This window comes from Neophocaena asiaeorientalis, unplaced genomic scaffold, assembly GCF_003031525.2.
Source record: "Neophocaena asiaeorientalis asiaeorientalis breed wild unplaced genomic scaffold, Neophocaena_asiaeorientalis_V1.1 scaffold192, whole genome shotgun sequence".
Classification (NCBI taxonomy): Eukaryota; Metazoa; Chordata; class Mammalia; order Artiodactyla; family Phocoenidae; genus Neophocaena; species Neophocaena asiaeorientalis.
In genome coordinates, this window is record NW_020185326.1 from 1420728 (window position 1) to 1438271 (window position 17544).

Here is a 17544-nt window from a genome sequence, read left to right on the forward strand (position 1 = left end):
TTTAATCTTTTTTTTTTTTGGCTGCATTGGATCTTCGTTGCTGTGCACGGGCTTTCTCTAGTTGTGGCGAGCGGGGGCTGCTCTTTGTTGTGGTGTGCGGGCTTCTCATTGTGATGGCTTCTCTTGTTGCGGAGCACGAGTTCTAGGGTGCGCCGGCTTCATAGTTGTGGCACGCGGGCTCAGTAGTTGTGGCACACGGGCTCAGTTGCTCCGCGGCATGTGGGATCTTCCCAGACCAGGGCTCGAACCCGTGTCCCCTGCACTGGCAGGCAGATTCTTAACCACTGCGCCACCAGGGAAGTCCTAATCTACTGTTTTTCAACTAGCACTTCACTGAGGCTCAGGACTTTATCTGGGATAAGAAACATCCTCCTTCATAACAAAAATATAAGCAAAGCCTTTAGTTATAATTTCAAATAGTCATTATTTTGGAAGGACAATCTTAAACAATAGACAGGAAAAACCACTTGTGAAAACTATATTAAATTTTTTAATGTCTTTCTGTCTCGTATAAAATGGAGAGCACAAGAAAAATAATTCTGTTTGGATCCTAAAAATGTTTAGAAGCTACAGAAATATTTGTTGACTTGGGTTGTATATACTTTAGGGGTTCATTTTATCAAGATCAAACTGATCTTTCTGGCTCCTCAAAATTTAATTTATGTTAAAGTTATGTGCCTCCTTCTATAAAGATCCCATGGCACTTTGTACATGAAATTATATGATGGTACTTAGTCTATTCCATCATCATTATTTGTCTCTGTGTCTGACTTCTGAACTAAAATATAAATTCTATTAAGTGGAGATACTATTGAACTTAGTTTGATGCCTGGCATATAGCAGCTACTTAATAGAAATTTATTGAAATTAACATAGAAAGAAAAGGAAATTTTATATTATATTTACATCCTACACCATCTGTTGCTCTAGAAGAATAATGGGTGGTTAACAGATAAATAAAATTTTGTCTAAATTAAAAACAGTTTTTTTAACTTACCTAGATACCATCTGGTTTTCTTTTCCTTTTTTTTTTTTTTTTGATAGAATGTTAGGTTAGCAGATAACCTCTGCCCTTGTGGCTATTTCCACATGATTATTCCACAAACTTGGAAAGTTGTGAAAGATGAGTGTGAGGTTTGGAGCCTGGAAGCAATTCACAGTGTATACAGGTCAGCAACAATATTTTCATCTCTGTGGATGTGTTTGAGAATGAACTTAAAGAACTTCAGGAAATACGCCTAGGACTTCTTAAACTCCCTGAGGAATATAGTCAAGAGAAAGTTTCAAAGTGTTCAGGAAAGGGTCAAGGGAAGTGAGGAAAAGCCTTCAAGGAGTCTTTATAATGAATAACTGAAAAGCTGCCTTAAGCTATAAACATCTGTGGATTTTTCATCATCCTTATTTATTTTGTTGAATACAGTCTTTTTAGAAAGTTCGTTATTCTCAGTCCATAAGTCACATTTCCATATAGTAATTTTCTTAATTATTCCTAAATTTTGTGAGGCTGACCCTACTTCCTCACTGCATAATGAAAGTCCTGAGGATAATGAGCCATGAATATCGAGTGTCAGAGTTATGCAAGCTTTCATTTCTCACACAGTCACTTTCAGTTTAGGCTGACAGAATTGTTAACATTTATAAATGTTAATGAAATCACCAAAAACGTGGCTTTTTCAGCATATGCCTTTAGACTAGAAAAAAATCATTTCTCATGGCAGACTACATAGACATAATAACAGGTAAAAAGGATTTAATTCCTCCTGGGTCCCCACATGCCAGAGCAAACATCCATCATAACTAAATGTAGACAAAACCACGTGGGGGCCAAGTTCATACTGTGATCTTTAACAATTTATTTGCAAGTTGTTTTATTAAATGTTAATTACTTTGAAGCAATGATATCTAATATATTATTTGGCAATAACGTCACAAATACATGTGCAAAGGTGTTTCTGTGCAGTCAGTGACTATTTGTTGAACTAGGGTGAGGCAGACAAAATGAAGAGTTGCATCCTGCCATTTTGGAGCTGACAGCCTAGTGCATGAGTTGAAAAGTAAGTAAATGGTTATAAAACAAAGGGATACGTTGTTCTTAAAAATAGAAATATGTTCAAATACACAGAGGAGGAAATAATTAACTCTTCTCAGAGAGTTGATGATGAGGAAGAAATACTGGAATTGGATCTTGATAAATGAATAGGAGTTTTCTGGTTTGGAGCAAACATTTCCTCACAGGCACAGGAAATGGCATATGCAAATTTACCAAGACCTGAAAGAAATTTAGTACAGTTGGCGTGTACATTGCATCTGAAGAGAATCTGACATGATTCGGGAAAAGTTGTTAATTTGATAGCATGCCACACAGAGCTTTTATACCAAGCTAAGGAGTATGCATTTTATATGCATTCTGGATGTCACTTGAATGGCAGAACATTAGGCATGACATAGTTATAAAATCATGATCCTGTAACAAATTAACCAAATAAAGTAATACAGCATAAAATCCTTGTGACTAATTTTTTAAAAACCATTAAGATATAAAAACTTGTTTTTATTTCTCCAAATCTGTTTTAGCTTTGCCCACATTTACTCCCTTACCTCATTCTAAACACCAGACTGTTGAAAATGAATAGGAGTTTGAGGACTTCCCTGCTGTTCTTAGGGTTAGGATTTGCCCATGCTTATCTGAAGGCCCTGGGTGGTAATGAATCTATGTTTCTGGAGAAAGAGCCCCTTGAGTTATTCATAGCCTAGTCAAAGGCAGTTATCCTTCCTTTAGTAATTCCAAGACCCTAGACATCGATAGACACCTTGCTCCCCTTGGCCTAATAAGTCTCTGACCCTTTAGCTAATTAATCATAGTCCTGATAGTTATTCTAGCTTCTCAGCAGGCTATGGAATCTATGGAATCTTGCCTTTCTTCTTGGAATAGCTTCTGCAATTCAGTTCTGTATCAAGTGGGCAGTGATTAATTCATTTATTCATCCACAAACATATGTTGAAGCTTACTTATATTAGGCTAGGACCTTGGCTAATGCTGGAGACACAAAGAATAGAAAACAGGGGCCCTGCTCCCAGGAACCTTACAACCTCCTTCTTTTGTTCTTTCAGTGAGAGACAATATGCTCCTCCACTTATCCATATTTTTTATCCATTTTTTTTTGACCTAGCAGTTTGGTTATCATTCCTCACTGAGACAACACCCATTCTACTAGTGATTATCCTTTGGCATTAGCTGGCATTGTTAGGCTCGCTCCTCAGTTGTCCTTGAAAAATGGTTCAATGTGCTAGAGAGACTCTTTCCCCTCCAGGCTATGTTCATCTTTATGCTTACATGGTCAAGCAATACCAAGATTCACTGGCCTTTCATTAATAGTAAATGTTGCTTTATTTATTGATTCTGCATGTATTATCCAGAACATATATGTGCCATGTATTATGAGGCACTAGGAAGCTTCAGAAAAAAAAAGACTAAAACAAATACCCATTCAAAAGTCCCAAGGTATAAACTGATGATGTTCCTGGTCTCATTGCTGGATATTAGAAGAGTTCCAGGAGAACTTGAGGTGGCATGATATAATTCTAACTTGGGGTATTCCCATTCACCTTTACAATAATGTACTGGCATTGTGACCCTGCCAAAGTTATTTAATCTCTAGAAAATTTAATTTCCTTAATTATAAGGATTCCTACCTTGAAAAGTTAAGTGGTATGCCTAAGGTCATTCAGTTAGTACTTTACAAGGGAAGGTTTAAACTGTCTAAATCCAAGTTCCAGGCTCTTTCAGAATTAATATAAACTTTCCTTAATTGGGATCCCATTACTTTGTCATTCATATTCTTTCAGCCAAAAGCTATATAAATCAGGAGGTGCGACTACCCATGTATAAGTGTTCTTGTCCTAAAGACCTCTACTGAGCCAAACTAGTTAGCCTGTGTGTTTCAACATGTACTCAAAAGAAATGCAGTTGCATTGAACCTGAAAGCCACGGGTTGGATGATGTTAACACTGGTTCCTTGGGTCTCCAAGGAGAACCCATTGCTGTGGGGTGACCTACTGTGTCCAGCTGTTACTCCTAAGTTAACTTTCTCTGCAAGGCTACCACGGAGTCAGTACTTCTAGAAAACACATGCTTCGGTGTCATGAATCTTAAGGACAACAGTTAAGGTCTATGTTTCCAGATGTTTCCAGTAAGAACTCCTGTCACTGGACTAATTTGGCTAAATCCTTTGAATTTGCCCATCCCTCTATGTCACTTAAGTCCTGCCAAGAGCTGTGTCGAAAATCTTCTCTAAGTCATGGAGGCCTCAAACAAGGAACAGTAAAAGATGTGTATCCCCTCAGGACACTGTTTTGAAGAATACAGCTTAAATTTGCTTAATCTAGCTTCCAGCAGGTTTTAAACTGTGGAAATTTCCCACCTTAGGAGAACTTCCAAGCTTCTATTTGCCTGAGTAGAAATTGTGATTATATTCTTTGTTGAATACTTTTTACTTTGTATGTATCTATTATAAAATTTGGAAATATGTCAAAAAAAAAGAGGTACTCTGAATTCTACATCTATCCCAGGGCCACTTCAACCTCCAGTGGCAAATACTACATAGTGTCCCATTGACAGGGCTATGTTAAGGGAAGGGATATCAGCACCTGGACTAGTGTTGGAGCCAGATCTAGAGAGCTAGAAGGAATTAAGGTTGGATATTACACAAAGCAAGAGGAGCCATCCAAGGGATGGGCACAGGCCATAATTGTGGAGAGAAGTCAAGGTTTATATCAAAAAATGAAAGGAAAGAAAAACAACATAAGAATATGGTACAAATCTAACTACTGTGGGAGAAAAACACAGAAAGAAAAGAAGTACCAGCTTGCCAGTTGTGCCACATGAAAGCTGAAAAATAGGGCACTATGTCTATGTGTCTGATTTTTTGACTTAGTGATCCCATCACATCACACACACAGCCCAAGAAGTATATTCAAATATGACTCAATCACAAAGATTAGTATTGATATTTTTCTCCTCTTGGGAAAAAAGTCAAGGACAAGAGCTCTCCTTCCACTCTATAGTTTCACTTATTGGCAAAACAGACCCCAATGGTCCATGGGTGTACGTATGTACATTTAATATGTTATTAAATTGCTGTTTGCTCATTAACTGATGGAAATCTATTTTAAAAGATGAGCTTTGTAAGTTGTTTTAAAAGAGGATATAGTCAATGGTTACAATGTGGGGCCTCTAAAGATTGAAATTTAGCAATTTCCAATTCCTATTAAATTCCTTATTGTTAGAGAGGTTTCCCATAGAACTAATTTCTATTTTTGATACTCTCCATTGTTCAGGGAGAAATGTATTAGAATTTTAATGCTCTGAATAATCTATAAATTGCAAATACAATATCAATACTTCCTGGCTGATTGAGTCCCATTCTTCTGGCAATGTGAGGAAGTGCTCTTGAAGAAACCCATGTCTGATTTGAGCAGGAAACATGTGTTTAATTGCATTTATCCCACAAACATCACTGAGCAGTTATACTGTCCAGGTACCGTGTTGTGCCTAAGATCCAAAGATGACTCAGTGTGACAGATGCTTAGATGAACGCTGAAGTCTCAGCTGGACAGCCTGCAGTGTTATGAAGCAGAGCAGTGGGAAAGGGAGGACTTGTTCATTCCTCACAGCAACTGTATGGAAGAGACTGCTCTCAGAATGTGGAGAATGTCAAAATCCATGCCGCTGAGGATCTTACAGTCTAAAAAGTCAAAGATGGAGTTAATTGGCTGCAATTAGGTGGTTGCTAGGAAAAGGAAACATAAGGATGACACCAAAACTTTTGCCCTGAGCAACTGGAAGGATGGAGTTGCCATTAATTAAGATAAAGAAAACTGTAGAAGAATCAGGTTGTGAGGTGGGTGAGAACCACCAGGAATTCAATTTTGCTAATGTTAACTTTGAGATAATTCATAGATATCCAAATGCAGTTGTCAAGTAGGTAGGTGGTGATCTTCCAGAGTTCAGGAAGGAGGTCTGGACTGGAGATACAATTTTCCCCAAAGGGAAAAATAAATTTTAAGGATTTATGGAGCAAAACAGATATTCCCAGATACAGATATGGTTAATGGAAGGCAACTATAACAGGGGGGAAAAGCAAAGATAAGAGGGCAATTTTAAAAGAAATGAAAAACAAATGAGAGAAATAGACATGCAAAGAGACAAGCTGATGCGTGAAGAAAAGATCAAAGTAGAAATAAATATATGACTTATAAACAACCGGGCATGGAAGAAGACACATAAGGATTATGATGCATTTAGACAACGCAAAAGTAGATTCATACATCTCCAAAATGAAGACTGGAAAAAACGGGATTATGATAGAACTAGTTCAAGATAAGAAAAGATACCAAATTTATAATGAATATAAAAACATAAGATTAGTAAAAATTTATATGCTGAATAAGAAGAAAAATCAGGGGCAACAGGTCTTAAAATCTTTAAGAACATGGCAACATCATTTATAGTAGGAGATTTTTATTTAACTTTAGTAAATTTTAGAGCAAGATTTTAAAAAGTAAAAATAATACATGAATATGTAATTAAGCCAATAAATTAAGATAAATACTGCAGTTAACATTCTATTATTAAAGAATATATGAACACAAATATTTCATCTTCCAAAAATCCAGAAAAGAGAGAGGTGGGAGGAGATCTAGAAAGAAGGAATTAACAAAACCCAAGTTAATTAATTAGAAAAAATCCTAAGATTAGTATAAATGATATCATATACAGTTCCATAGCAACAAATTCTTAGGAGGATATCATTTGCCAAGATGGACCCAGAGAAATAGAAAGTTTAATAGAAGAGATTGAAAAAGTGATTGAAAAATTACAATTTTTTAGAAAGTGGTAGGCCCAGGTAGTTTTACAACTTACTCTTGCAAACCCAAATGGGAAAACAAAACAATAAACATTTTAGTTGGAATTGATCTAATACATTTCTTATGAAAGTTATTTGCTTTCTGCATTTTTAAGAGTGCCTTCAGTCTCATTTTGAGAGTAATACAATAAACCTTCTCTCAAATGAATTATAAGGGGGAGAGTATAATGAGCTCTATAATTTACTTTTTAAATGCCCTAAATGAGTTAAAGCAATCAAGAGAGAACTTTCACAAGCTCTCTTGTCCATATCTACCCACCTACTTGCCTCTGGACCCTGTATTCTCTCTGCCTTCTCTCATGTCCATGCTCCTCTTTTGTCACAGCAAAGAGCATCACCCCCTCTTGCACCTTAGAGCACAATCCCTTTTGCCCCTCAAGGGAACTGTCCCAGGAATTCTCGCTGTTCTATCCTACATCAACAATTTTTCTATTTTTACTAGATCATTCCCATCATCATAAAAGCCTGCACATATATATATACTTATATATGTACTTAATTTTTCCTCTCCACCACTATTCCATTTTTGTCCTCTTTATAGCATAACTCTCTGAAGAGTTCCTCCAGTTTCTCTCTTTCCATTTTCCCTTGAAACATTAGGCTCCAATACTTCACTGAACTTACTTTCATGAAGTCACCAGTGGCCTACATGTTTCTAAAGCGAACGGTCAGTTCTCAGTCCTCATTGCATTTGAGCTGTTAGAAGCATTGACACAGCTGATCAGTGTCCCCTCCTTGAAAAATCCTTTTTACTTGGCTTCTAGAACACAACATAGCCCGCTTTATGTCTCTGGTTACTTCTCAGTTTCCTTTGCTAGTTCTTCCTCACCTTCAACACCTCCAAATGTTGAAGTGCCCTGGACTCACTCCTTGAACTTCTTCTCAACTACAATTACCATTATGATCTCCTTAAATACCCTATATAGACTTTTGGCTCCCAAACTGTACCTCCAGTCCAGACCTACTTCGTGAACTCCGGAAGATCACCACCTACCTACTTGACAACTGCATTTGGATATCTATGAATTATCTCAAAATTAACATTAGCAAAACTGTACTCCTGGTGGTTCTCACCCACCTCACAACCTGATTCTTCTACAGTTTTCTTTATCTTAATTAATGGCAACTCTATCCTTCCAATCACTCAGGGAAAAAACTTTGGTGTCATCCTTATGTTTCCTTTTCCTAGCAACTATATGAGCCATCAGCAAATCCTGTCAGTGGCAGCTTCAAAATTTATCAAGATCCAACTAATTCTTCTCACCTCCACTGCTACTACCTCAGTCTAAACCATCATCAACTTTTGTCTGGTATTTGAAACAGCCTCCTAACTGGTCTTTCTGCTTCTGCTCTTGTCTCTCTGTAGTCCATTCTCAACACAACAGTGAGATGAGCCTGTTAAAATGTAGGTCATGGGCTTCCCTAGTGACGCAGTGGTTGAGAGTCTGCCTGCCGATGCAGGGGACACGGGTTCGTGCCCCGGTCTGGGAGGATCCCACATGCTGCAGAGTGGCTGGGCCCCGTGAGCCATGGCCACTGAGCCTGCGTGTCTGGAGCCTGTGCTCCGCAACGGGAGAGGCCACAGCAGTGAGAGGCCCGCCTACCGCAAAAAATAAATAAATAAATAAAATGTAGGTCCTATCTTACCACTTCTCTGCTCAAAACCATCTCACGCAGAAGAAACAAAGTCCTTACGGTGACCTACAAAACCCTATTTTCCCCACCTCCCACTCCCCATAAGTTTTTTCTGACCTCATCTTTAACTCTCCTGCCCCTCCCTCCCTTAGCTATTTCTCAAACATACCCGGTACAGTCACACTCAAGGACACTGGACTCCTTGCTCCCTATACAGGGAATGCTCTTTACCCAGATATCCTCTTGGTCAGCTCCTTCCCTTTCTTCAACCCTTTACTCAAATATCACCTTCTCCTGGCCTCTCTAATCTAAAATTCCACCCTACTGCCACCAACCCTGACACATCTTATCTCCTTACTCTGCTTTATTTTTTCTCCTTTGCACTTAGCACTAACATCCCATTCATATTCCCTACTTATCATATTTATTCTGTTCCCTCGATTGACTAAAAGCTACATAGAGTTTTGTTCACTACTATATCCCCCAGAATCTGGAATAGTGCCTGGCAAAAGTAAGTATTATGGAATGAATAAATGATTGATTGGGTGATGTTTTGTTAACATCTCTGTTCATTTATTTTAATGCATAAGAAAATATTTTAATTAGTAAGTCAAGTTTTGTGTGCAAATGTGGCTTCTAAAATATATTAAATACATTAAACACTGATCTTGCTTATATTTGTGAACTGTCTCAAAAACATTTTTTACATAATTTGAAAAGTTCAGATTTTATCTCAGCTCCTATTCAAATCAACACATATTCTTAGTTAGTGACATAATTGGGAATTTTACTGAAGTAATAAGTTACTTCCAAGCAGATTAACCAATGACCTTTATCCTTTCAAGCAGAGTGGTATCTTGGGAGATCTGCTGATAAGAAAGATGTATACCTGAACTGCTTTGTTAAACATTCACTATGCACAAGGCACAGTGCTCAATCAGATTCTCACTCATGGAGTGCGATTCAGACCCTTATCATACCATGACAGAGCTATTGTACTAGTCTGCGAAGTGGTCTCCTGGTCACTATCTCTTCCTTCCTATAGACACGTTGTACCTGTTGCCAGAGCAGTATTACCAATGCAGACTTATGGTTACATCATTATTCTACTTCTAAATCTTCATGGCTCCCCTTTTCCTGTTAAATAAAATCCAGCCTTATAAAATGGACATGCAAAGCCTCTAGAGTTCAGCTGCAACCTGAATATGTTTCTACTCTGCTGTCCAATCAGATTGTTATACTTACCACCCCTTGTTAAATTTTCCACCTCCTACCTTTCCTCATGATATTTGAACTGGAAGATTTATTGAGAATTCATAGCTAGGCTGGAGCAGTAGTATGATCAGCACAGAATGTAGTGGTATTATTATTGGTCCCTGTGACCCAGGCTCTAAACTACTATTAAAAGAATTTAAGATTACTTTTCTCTCTTTTTTTTCCCACAGTGCTCTGTGGGCTTTCATTTAGCTCATAATCAACTTAAATACTCCAGGTCTTATTTATATCACCTTCCATCAAGCCGAGTTTTACACATTCTTAATACAGTTTGTGAATTAAATGCAATCATGTGCATTTGACCCTCTCAAAATCACTACTTTTCTTTCTGAAACTATGTATCTCTTGATTTTGCCATCTTCTCCACTTCTGCTATTACCTTAGCTCTTGTCACCTTAAGGCCCTTGTGAAACAGGCAGAGAGAGAGGAAGAGAGGAAGCAAGAGGCGGAAAGGAGCATTATTCCTCACAGCTGAAACTGCTCAGCCACCTTCTCCTTCCAAACCATTTCCTATATAGCTAGCAGGAAAACAAAATCTTTCTAAAATCAAATCTGATGATCCTGTCCCTCCTCAGAAAAATTCTTTCAATGGCTCTCCATTAGCTTCATCGTGGCCTCAGTCCTTTTGTAACTCACTTCCCACCCTCATCTCCAGCCTTATTTCTCACCACTTACCATCATGCAGCTTGCTCTCTCTGTCTCTGGCTTTTGCACATGCGTCTCCCTGTGTTGACAGCATCAAGCCCCAGCTTCTCTTCCTGGTTAACTGTAATTCCTTCTTCAAGACTCAGCTCTCGCACCTGCTCCTCTCAGAAGCCTTCCTTGTCACCCCTAGACTGTGGGTGCCCTTGCTTTCTGTTCCAATGGCACCCAATTCTACCTCCATCAGAATGCTTATTACACTGGTTTAGAATTGCCTGTTCGCTTTTCTTTCTCCCCATCACTAGACTTTGAGCTCCTTGAAAACAATGAGTGTGTCTTTCATCTCTATAACTCATACTAAGAACAGTGCCTGGTATTTGTATCAGTTTATCTTGCCAATAAAATTATTCCTGATTTTCCTTTTTCTTGTTCATCCAAGAAGAGTCCAGGGCAAGACAAAAAGGAACATGGTAGAAATCACTTCAAGCAAAAGCAAGATTTCAACACTGTGATCTTTTAACTAACATAGTGAATATTCAAACTTGGCTATGCATTGTCATTCCATTACAAAGAATACATAGTGAGTGTGACAATAACTAAAGCTATTAATGAGATTTTTAATTTATCCTCTCTGTAAAACTGAAAATAAAAATAATCCATCATTAATGGGGATTCTCTGAGACCCAATTTCTTGGTGCCAACTGCATAGTGAAACAAACACTGGATTTTCCAATCTGGGAAAATGAAAGACATTTAGATCCTGATTGATATGTCTTTCTGTGATAGATGAGTGCCTCAAAGACAACTGAGCATTGTTCTTTAGTCATGGCCATGCTGAATGCTATTTAACATCGATAATGAGGAATAGGTTTTACTAGAATGAGGGAGTTATATAATCTCTAAAAGATTCCTGAAGACCACTTTTCTGAGATGATTTTAGTATATATTTACTCAGTGGTAGTCCTTCGTAGGTCCATCCAGTTAAAAGTCTATAATCATTAAGCCCCAACTATTCTTAAAATAATGAAGGGCTTCTCTTTCTACTACTTTAACTTTACTTTCCTGATCACTAAATTGACCAAATAAAATTAAACTATTTACTAATAACTGTTTTATTCCCTAGGCTATGTCAGTGTGTGTGTGTGTGTGTGTGTGTGTGTGTCTTAGGCAATCTAACAGTAAATTGCTCATTAGAAACACAGTTGTAGTCACCCTTCTATTATAGTACCTAGGTAATTATCAGTTGATTAATCTGTATATTTTAATGATTTGGTTCCCTACTTCCCTAAAGAAGCAGAAAACTGTTTGAAAGTCTAAGATAACTGAGACTTCATTACTTGTTGCTAAATAGAATTCATTTTAAGTGGTAGAGTCCCACTGGGGAGAGCTAACATGAATAATTACTATTATATGCAATCTACCAAAATGAGCAGTTTCATTGCATTTAGTGACAGTAGCATCTTCAAATGTGATTTACATTTATATCTCTAATGAAAATTAGTATATTCTTCACACTTTCTGATTTTTCTGTTTCTTCTATGGCAGCACAACTTCTTACTACTGGTATTTGCATTTATAAATTACAGAGTAATGTTTGTGGCAAGCAATGGATGAATGTGTTTCATGAAGAAACACATTCTGTATCATCCAACTCCTCATAAAAATCTTCTATGTTACAGTCCACATTTCAATTTAATTTCTTTTAATTTGAAATAAGTCTTGAGTAGCCTCTATGAGTTTATCATAATGCAGTACTTTGTGCCTCCAACTAGAAAAGTTCTATTAAAAGACTAGGAAAAGTGACCTGGGACAGCCTTGATTGAAAAAATTTGAATGACATTAAATAATAATTACCATATCTGGAACATCTGTTCTATGTCAAAAGGTGTGGTATATACTTCACATGCATTATTTCTAACCCTTGAAGTAGAAATAATTTAAAAATAAAAATGTAATTACCTCCCCCATTTTGCTGATGACAAAACTGAAGCTTAGAGTTCAGTAAATTTGTGTCCAAGGACAATACTAGAAGGTGGGTGGACCAATATTCTAATACAGGTGTGTTTGATGTCAAAGTGTGGGCTTTATTTCTGACACAAGGCCATAATTAAGAGTACAGAGGGGGCTTCCCTGGTGGCGCAGTGGTTGGGAGTCCGCCTGCCGGTGCAGGGGACATGGGTTCGTGCCCCGGGCGGGGGGGTCCCGCATCTCGCATGCCGTGGAGGAGCCTGTGCTCCACGGCGGGAGAGGCCACAGCAGTGAGAGGCCCGCATACTGAAAAAAAAAAAAAACAGTACAGAGGTGCCTCGAGCTCATATATTACCTCTTATTGTCTTATCTTCCCAAACGCAAGAAAGACAGAGACTGACCAAGCATTTCCCTGCCTTGTCCATAGCAGAACATATACTGACAGCGCCCTGGTTCCCAGGGTTAGGAATCAGTATATCATTCAGTTGGTAATTTTCCTTTCTTTGACTTCTGGCAGAAGCTCTCTCTAGAGCCAGAGCCAATTGTTTTTCTCTAATGACTTAGAGGGAGGTTAGCCTGAGGCTGTCCTGGGAACTGCAAGTCTATTTATCATCTTTTTCTTTATTCCATGGATGGTATCCAACATGCAGCTTAGACTGGCCTCATGGGGACAGACATGTTGATTGTTTCCACACTAAACACTGATGACAAGATTTGGCTATTTTCTAGAATTATGAATATAATTTTAAGCAATCATAAAAGTATATACATATGTATTATAACTTATTCCTTGCACCAAAGAGAATATATTTATTGAGCTGATTTATTTGTGATTGAATGTGGTCAGCAGTAGAAATGAGACATGTTAAAGATGCTGAGAACCTTCATAGCTTGGAAATTTGTAAGAATATATAATTAACCATTTACAACAGAAAACAATTAACACATTCCTTAACTAGGAATAAAGATTTGGAGTAAGACCACAAGTCAAGCACCCAGCCCAAGTGTTAGAACCTGAGGTTGAGATCTCATTTGCTCAATGAAATAGGGACTCTTGTCCTAGAAAGAGTCCAGCTTATTAATTCCTAAAGTAATTACAGGCAGTGCCTTTTGAAAAAAAAATAGAGTTTCTTCTTATTAAGACAGAGAAGAAAAGATGAGCACTGCTTCCGGACTTTGGCCTCACCTCTCTTCCTCACTTTTTGCCTTTGCTCCTCTTTGCCAGGTTTCTAGCCAACACCACTTTCAGAGGCCTCAGTGGTTCCATCAAAGTAAAAGGTTCCACTATCATCAGCTCAGAAAACAACTTTTTCATCTGGAATCTGCAACATGACCCCCTGGGAAAGCCAATGTGGACACGCTTGGGCAGCTGGCAGCAGGGGAAGATTATCATGGACTATGGAATATGGCCAGAGCAAGCCCAGAGGCACAAAACCCACTTCCAACACCCAAGTAAGCTACACTTGCGAGTGGTTACTTTGATCGAACATCCATTTGTCTTCACACAGGAGGTAGATGATGAAGGCTTGTGCCCTGCTGGCCAACTCTGTCTAGACCCCATGACTAGTGATTCTTCCATACTGGACAGCCTTTTTAGCAGCCTTCATAGCAGTAATGATACAGTGCCCATCAAATTCAAGAAGTGCTGCTATGGATATTGCATTGATCTGCTGGAAAAGCTAGCAGAAGACATGAACTTTGACTTTGATCTCTATATTGTTGGGGATGGCAAATATGGAGCCTGGAAAAATGGGCACTGGACTGGGCTGGTGGGTGAACTCCTCAGTGGGTCAGCCCACATGGCAGTCACTTCCTTCAGCATCAATACTGCACGAAGCCAGGTGATAGATTTCACCAGTCCTTTCTTCTCCACCAGCTTGGGCATCTTAGTGAGGACCCGAGACACAGCAGCTCCCATTGGAGCCTTCATGTGGCCACTCCACTGGACAATGTGGCTAGGGATTTTTGTGGCTCTGCACATCACTGCCATCTTCCTCACTCTCTATGAATGGAAGAGCCCCTTTGGTATGACTCCCAAGGGGCGGAACAGAAGTAAAGTTTTCTCCTTCTCTTCAGCCTTGAATGTCTGTTATGCCCTCTTGTTTGGTAGAACAGCAGCCATCAAACCCCCAAAATGCTGGACTGGAAGGTTTCTGATGAACCTTTGGGCCATTTTCTGTATGTTTTGCCTTTCTACATACACGGCGAATTTGGCTGCTGTCATGGTAGGTGAGAAGATCTATGAAGAGCTTTCTGGAATACATGACCCTAAGGTAATACTTCTTTTAACTCTAGATTTCCTAATTGTCAATTTTAACTCCATATATTGTATTTTATGCTGTAGTATGTCTATATTCTTTCATCTAACAGAAGAATATTCTCTGAACCATCCATAGAGACTAGTCCAAAAAAGCCTGTTGCCTGGTTGCACTAAATATTTCATTGTTTTATTAAATGAAACAAAAAGAGTGAGGGATGTTTTTAGGAGATGTTTGTTCCAGAGAAAGTCCTTCTGGTAGAAACATCTATTTGTGCAGTTTTTCCTTTGTTAGTTAACCATCTGGCAGAATAGCTATCAGGGAGCAGTCTTACAAAGTATTTTCACCTAAAGTAAACTTCAAAATTAATTAATTACTTCACTTGGGAATTAATGGAAATAAATAGTAAGGTCCATATTTTAAATTGTAAAGAAACTTTTTTTCACCATGAAAAATTGTAAAATGGAAAGAACTAACATTTTATCATAAGCACCCAAAGTCGGATGCTAGAAAACCCAATGGGTATAGATAAGGAGTACTGAGCTAACTGAGGTGGCAAGGTTAGCTAGGAACAGGGTGTCCTTATAGAGTAAGGAAAACTGATCACCTTGGGGTTGGAGGAGTGTGCCAGCAGTCACATTACAACATCCAAGAACATTCAAGAAAATTGTATCTATTCTAGGCCTCCTTTGATATCCTAGACATCTGACTGTAAGGGTAGAAGGGAGGAAGGGGGTGAAGTTCAGGTAAGCAGGTAAAGCAGTGGTGATACTTGAGTAAGGACAGCCATGTCTATGTTCTCTCTGGATTGAAACAAGACCTCTTTTGTGACTGGGAGTATGGAGAACTTGGTCCAACCTGGTGGGAGTAGAGAGGAGAGGGTTGTCAGGGCTCAAAGCAATTAGAATAGGACTCCAGGGAGTACTACAGTCCCAATGGGGAACAGAATGCTGATCCAGAGCAGAAGTGTATACCAATGTGTAAGACCCATCTAGGAGAGACTGGAGAAAGCTGCAATTCAGTGGGCATCCCCAGGACACACTGTGTTTAAAGCAACTTGAGCTAAGCTGAGCATTTCAAACTGTGAAACATTCACCATGCCTTTTCAAATATCCCTTTTCACATCAAATCTCATGGTATTGAACCATTTACTACATATTTTTATCAAACATTTAAAATTAATTACACAGAGCATGAACAAATAGGACATTTACAACTGTCTTTGTTAAATGATGGAGTGGCCCAGAAGGCTGGTGGCAGCTTTAGAGAATTCTCATAAATGGTTTGGATTAGGATATGGTCTGTTTTGCAAACAAATGAACATGAGAAATTTGACCCATATGCTGAAAACTTCCTCGTAAGAGACGAGAACCTCATGAAAGGATTCAACAAACAATGGGTCATTGACTAGGCAATGAATTGCATCACTTCTTATTGTGCACTCAGGACTTTAGGTTATCAGCTGGAGTTTAGTGAATACAAATAAGTTCTGTAGTATAAATACATGTGTTACCCTGACGAGAGATTTTGGTGATGCTTCAGCATTCACACTGCACTGGTATTAGCAGCCTCTATTTATTCTTTGCCCCAAGAGGCCTATAGATCTCCCAAAGGTTCACCATCTTAAAAGAAGCTTACTCAAATTCTCTTGCAAGAATCTTGCAATGTGATACTTAAATTACAAACTCGACTTGGAAACCATTCAATCCAATCTAGTATAAGAAACAATCTAATATATATGCCTGTTGTTGTGAAGATTCCAGACCATTATTGTATGTAAAAAGATGAACACAATACTGACTAGAGTTTCATTAATCAGAACCAAAGATTACCAAAATTGTTATGGATGTTACGCATGAGAAACCTGAAGTAATGATTATTTTAGGGATTAGAAAGAAAGCATAAAGATAAACCATACACAGAAGTAAAAGTTTTTTTAAACAAAAAGAAACAATCATTCCAACCTCAACTCCACCGGAATAAAAAGGTGACATTTTTATAATCTAACCCAGCCCACAAGACAGAGTGAGAGGAAATGGACAATGTCAACTTTGTGTTACATCTAGTAAGGTCTTAAAGAAGTGGGACAAGCCTAAATCTAAAACATTTTCAACTTTAGATAATAAATGAAGATCCACTAAGATTCCCCAAAATGTATTTCTCTTTCCTAATGTTGTTTCTATATTAAACTCTCTCACTTTTTTTTTCATATAAAGACACCCAGATTATTTGATTAAGCAATACTCGACATCTGGGCTTTTGGCAAATAATGTTGGTGACAGAATTGTTCAGTTTTCATCCAGATGTATGGTATTATGCAGATGACATAATGTTCTCACCTTCCCATGGAGAGGTATGATCAAAATAATTTCCATACCCTTTCAGTCACTCAGCATTCATTCTTAAGTATATTCCACTCACTCACATGAGCTCTCTTCTCTCCTACCAATGCTCAATTCTTTGAGTGACTCTATCCTTTTTTTACACTAAACGATGTGGAGAAATTCAGAAGTGAATAAGTCAAGTAGGGGAGAAAAGATAAAAAAGATTAAAACACAAGGAGAAATAACTTAGAAAGTTATAAGTGTTGGTAGGATTGAAAATTAGTACAGCCACTATGAAAACAGTCTGGAGGTCCTCAAAAAACTAAAAGTAGAACTACAAAAAATAAAGTTATAAGCATGGCAAAGTTTAGAAACAAATATGTAAAGTTCAAGGAAAGTGTGATCACCTTCAAGGGAAGGCTTAATTAATACGATAAAATGTGTGCTTATTCTTGAAGAAGACTTGGAATTTGGACATGTGTGTCAAGGAAAGAAAAATGGACATTCCAAGCAAAA

General features: G+C 38.2%; 1 protein-coding gene across 1 annotated transcript in view; it reads left to right on the forward strand.

Annotated features, from left to right (window-relative positions):
• The window catches only part of GRIN3A (glutamate ionotropic receptor NMDA type subunit 3A), a 142514-nt gene that overhangs the window by 43474 nt on the left and 81496 nt on the right, over positions 1–17544 (forward strand). Inside the window, exon 3 of the mRNA XM_024734446.1 lies at positions 13672–14719. Within this exon, the coding sequence (XP_024590214.1) occupies positions 13672–14719 (1048 nt within the window). The remainder of the gene's footprint in view (positions 1–13671; positions 14720–17544) is intronic.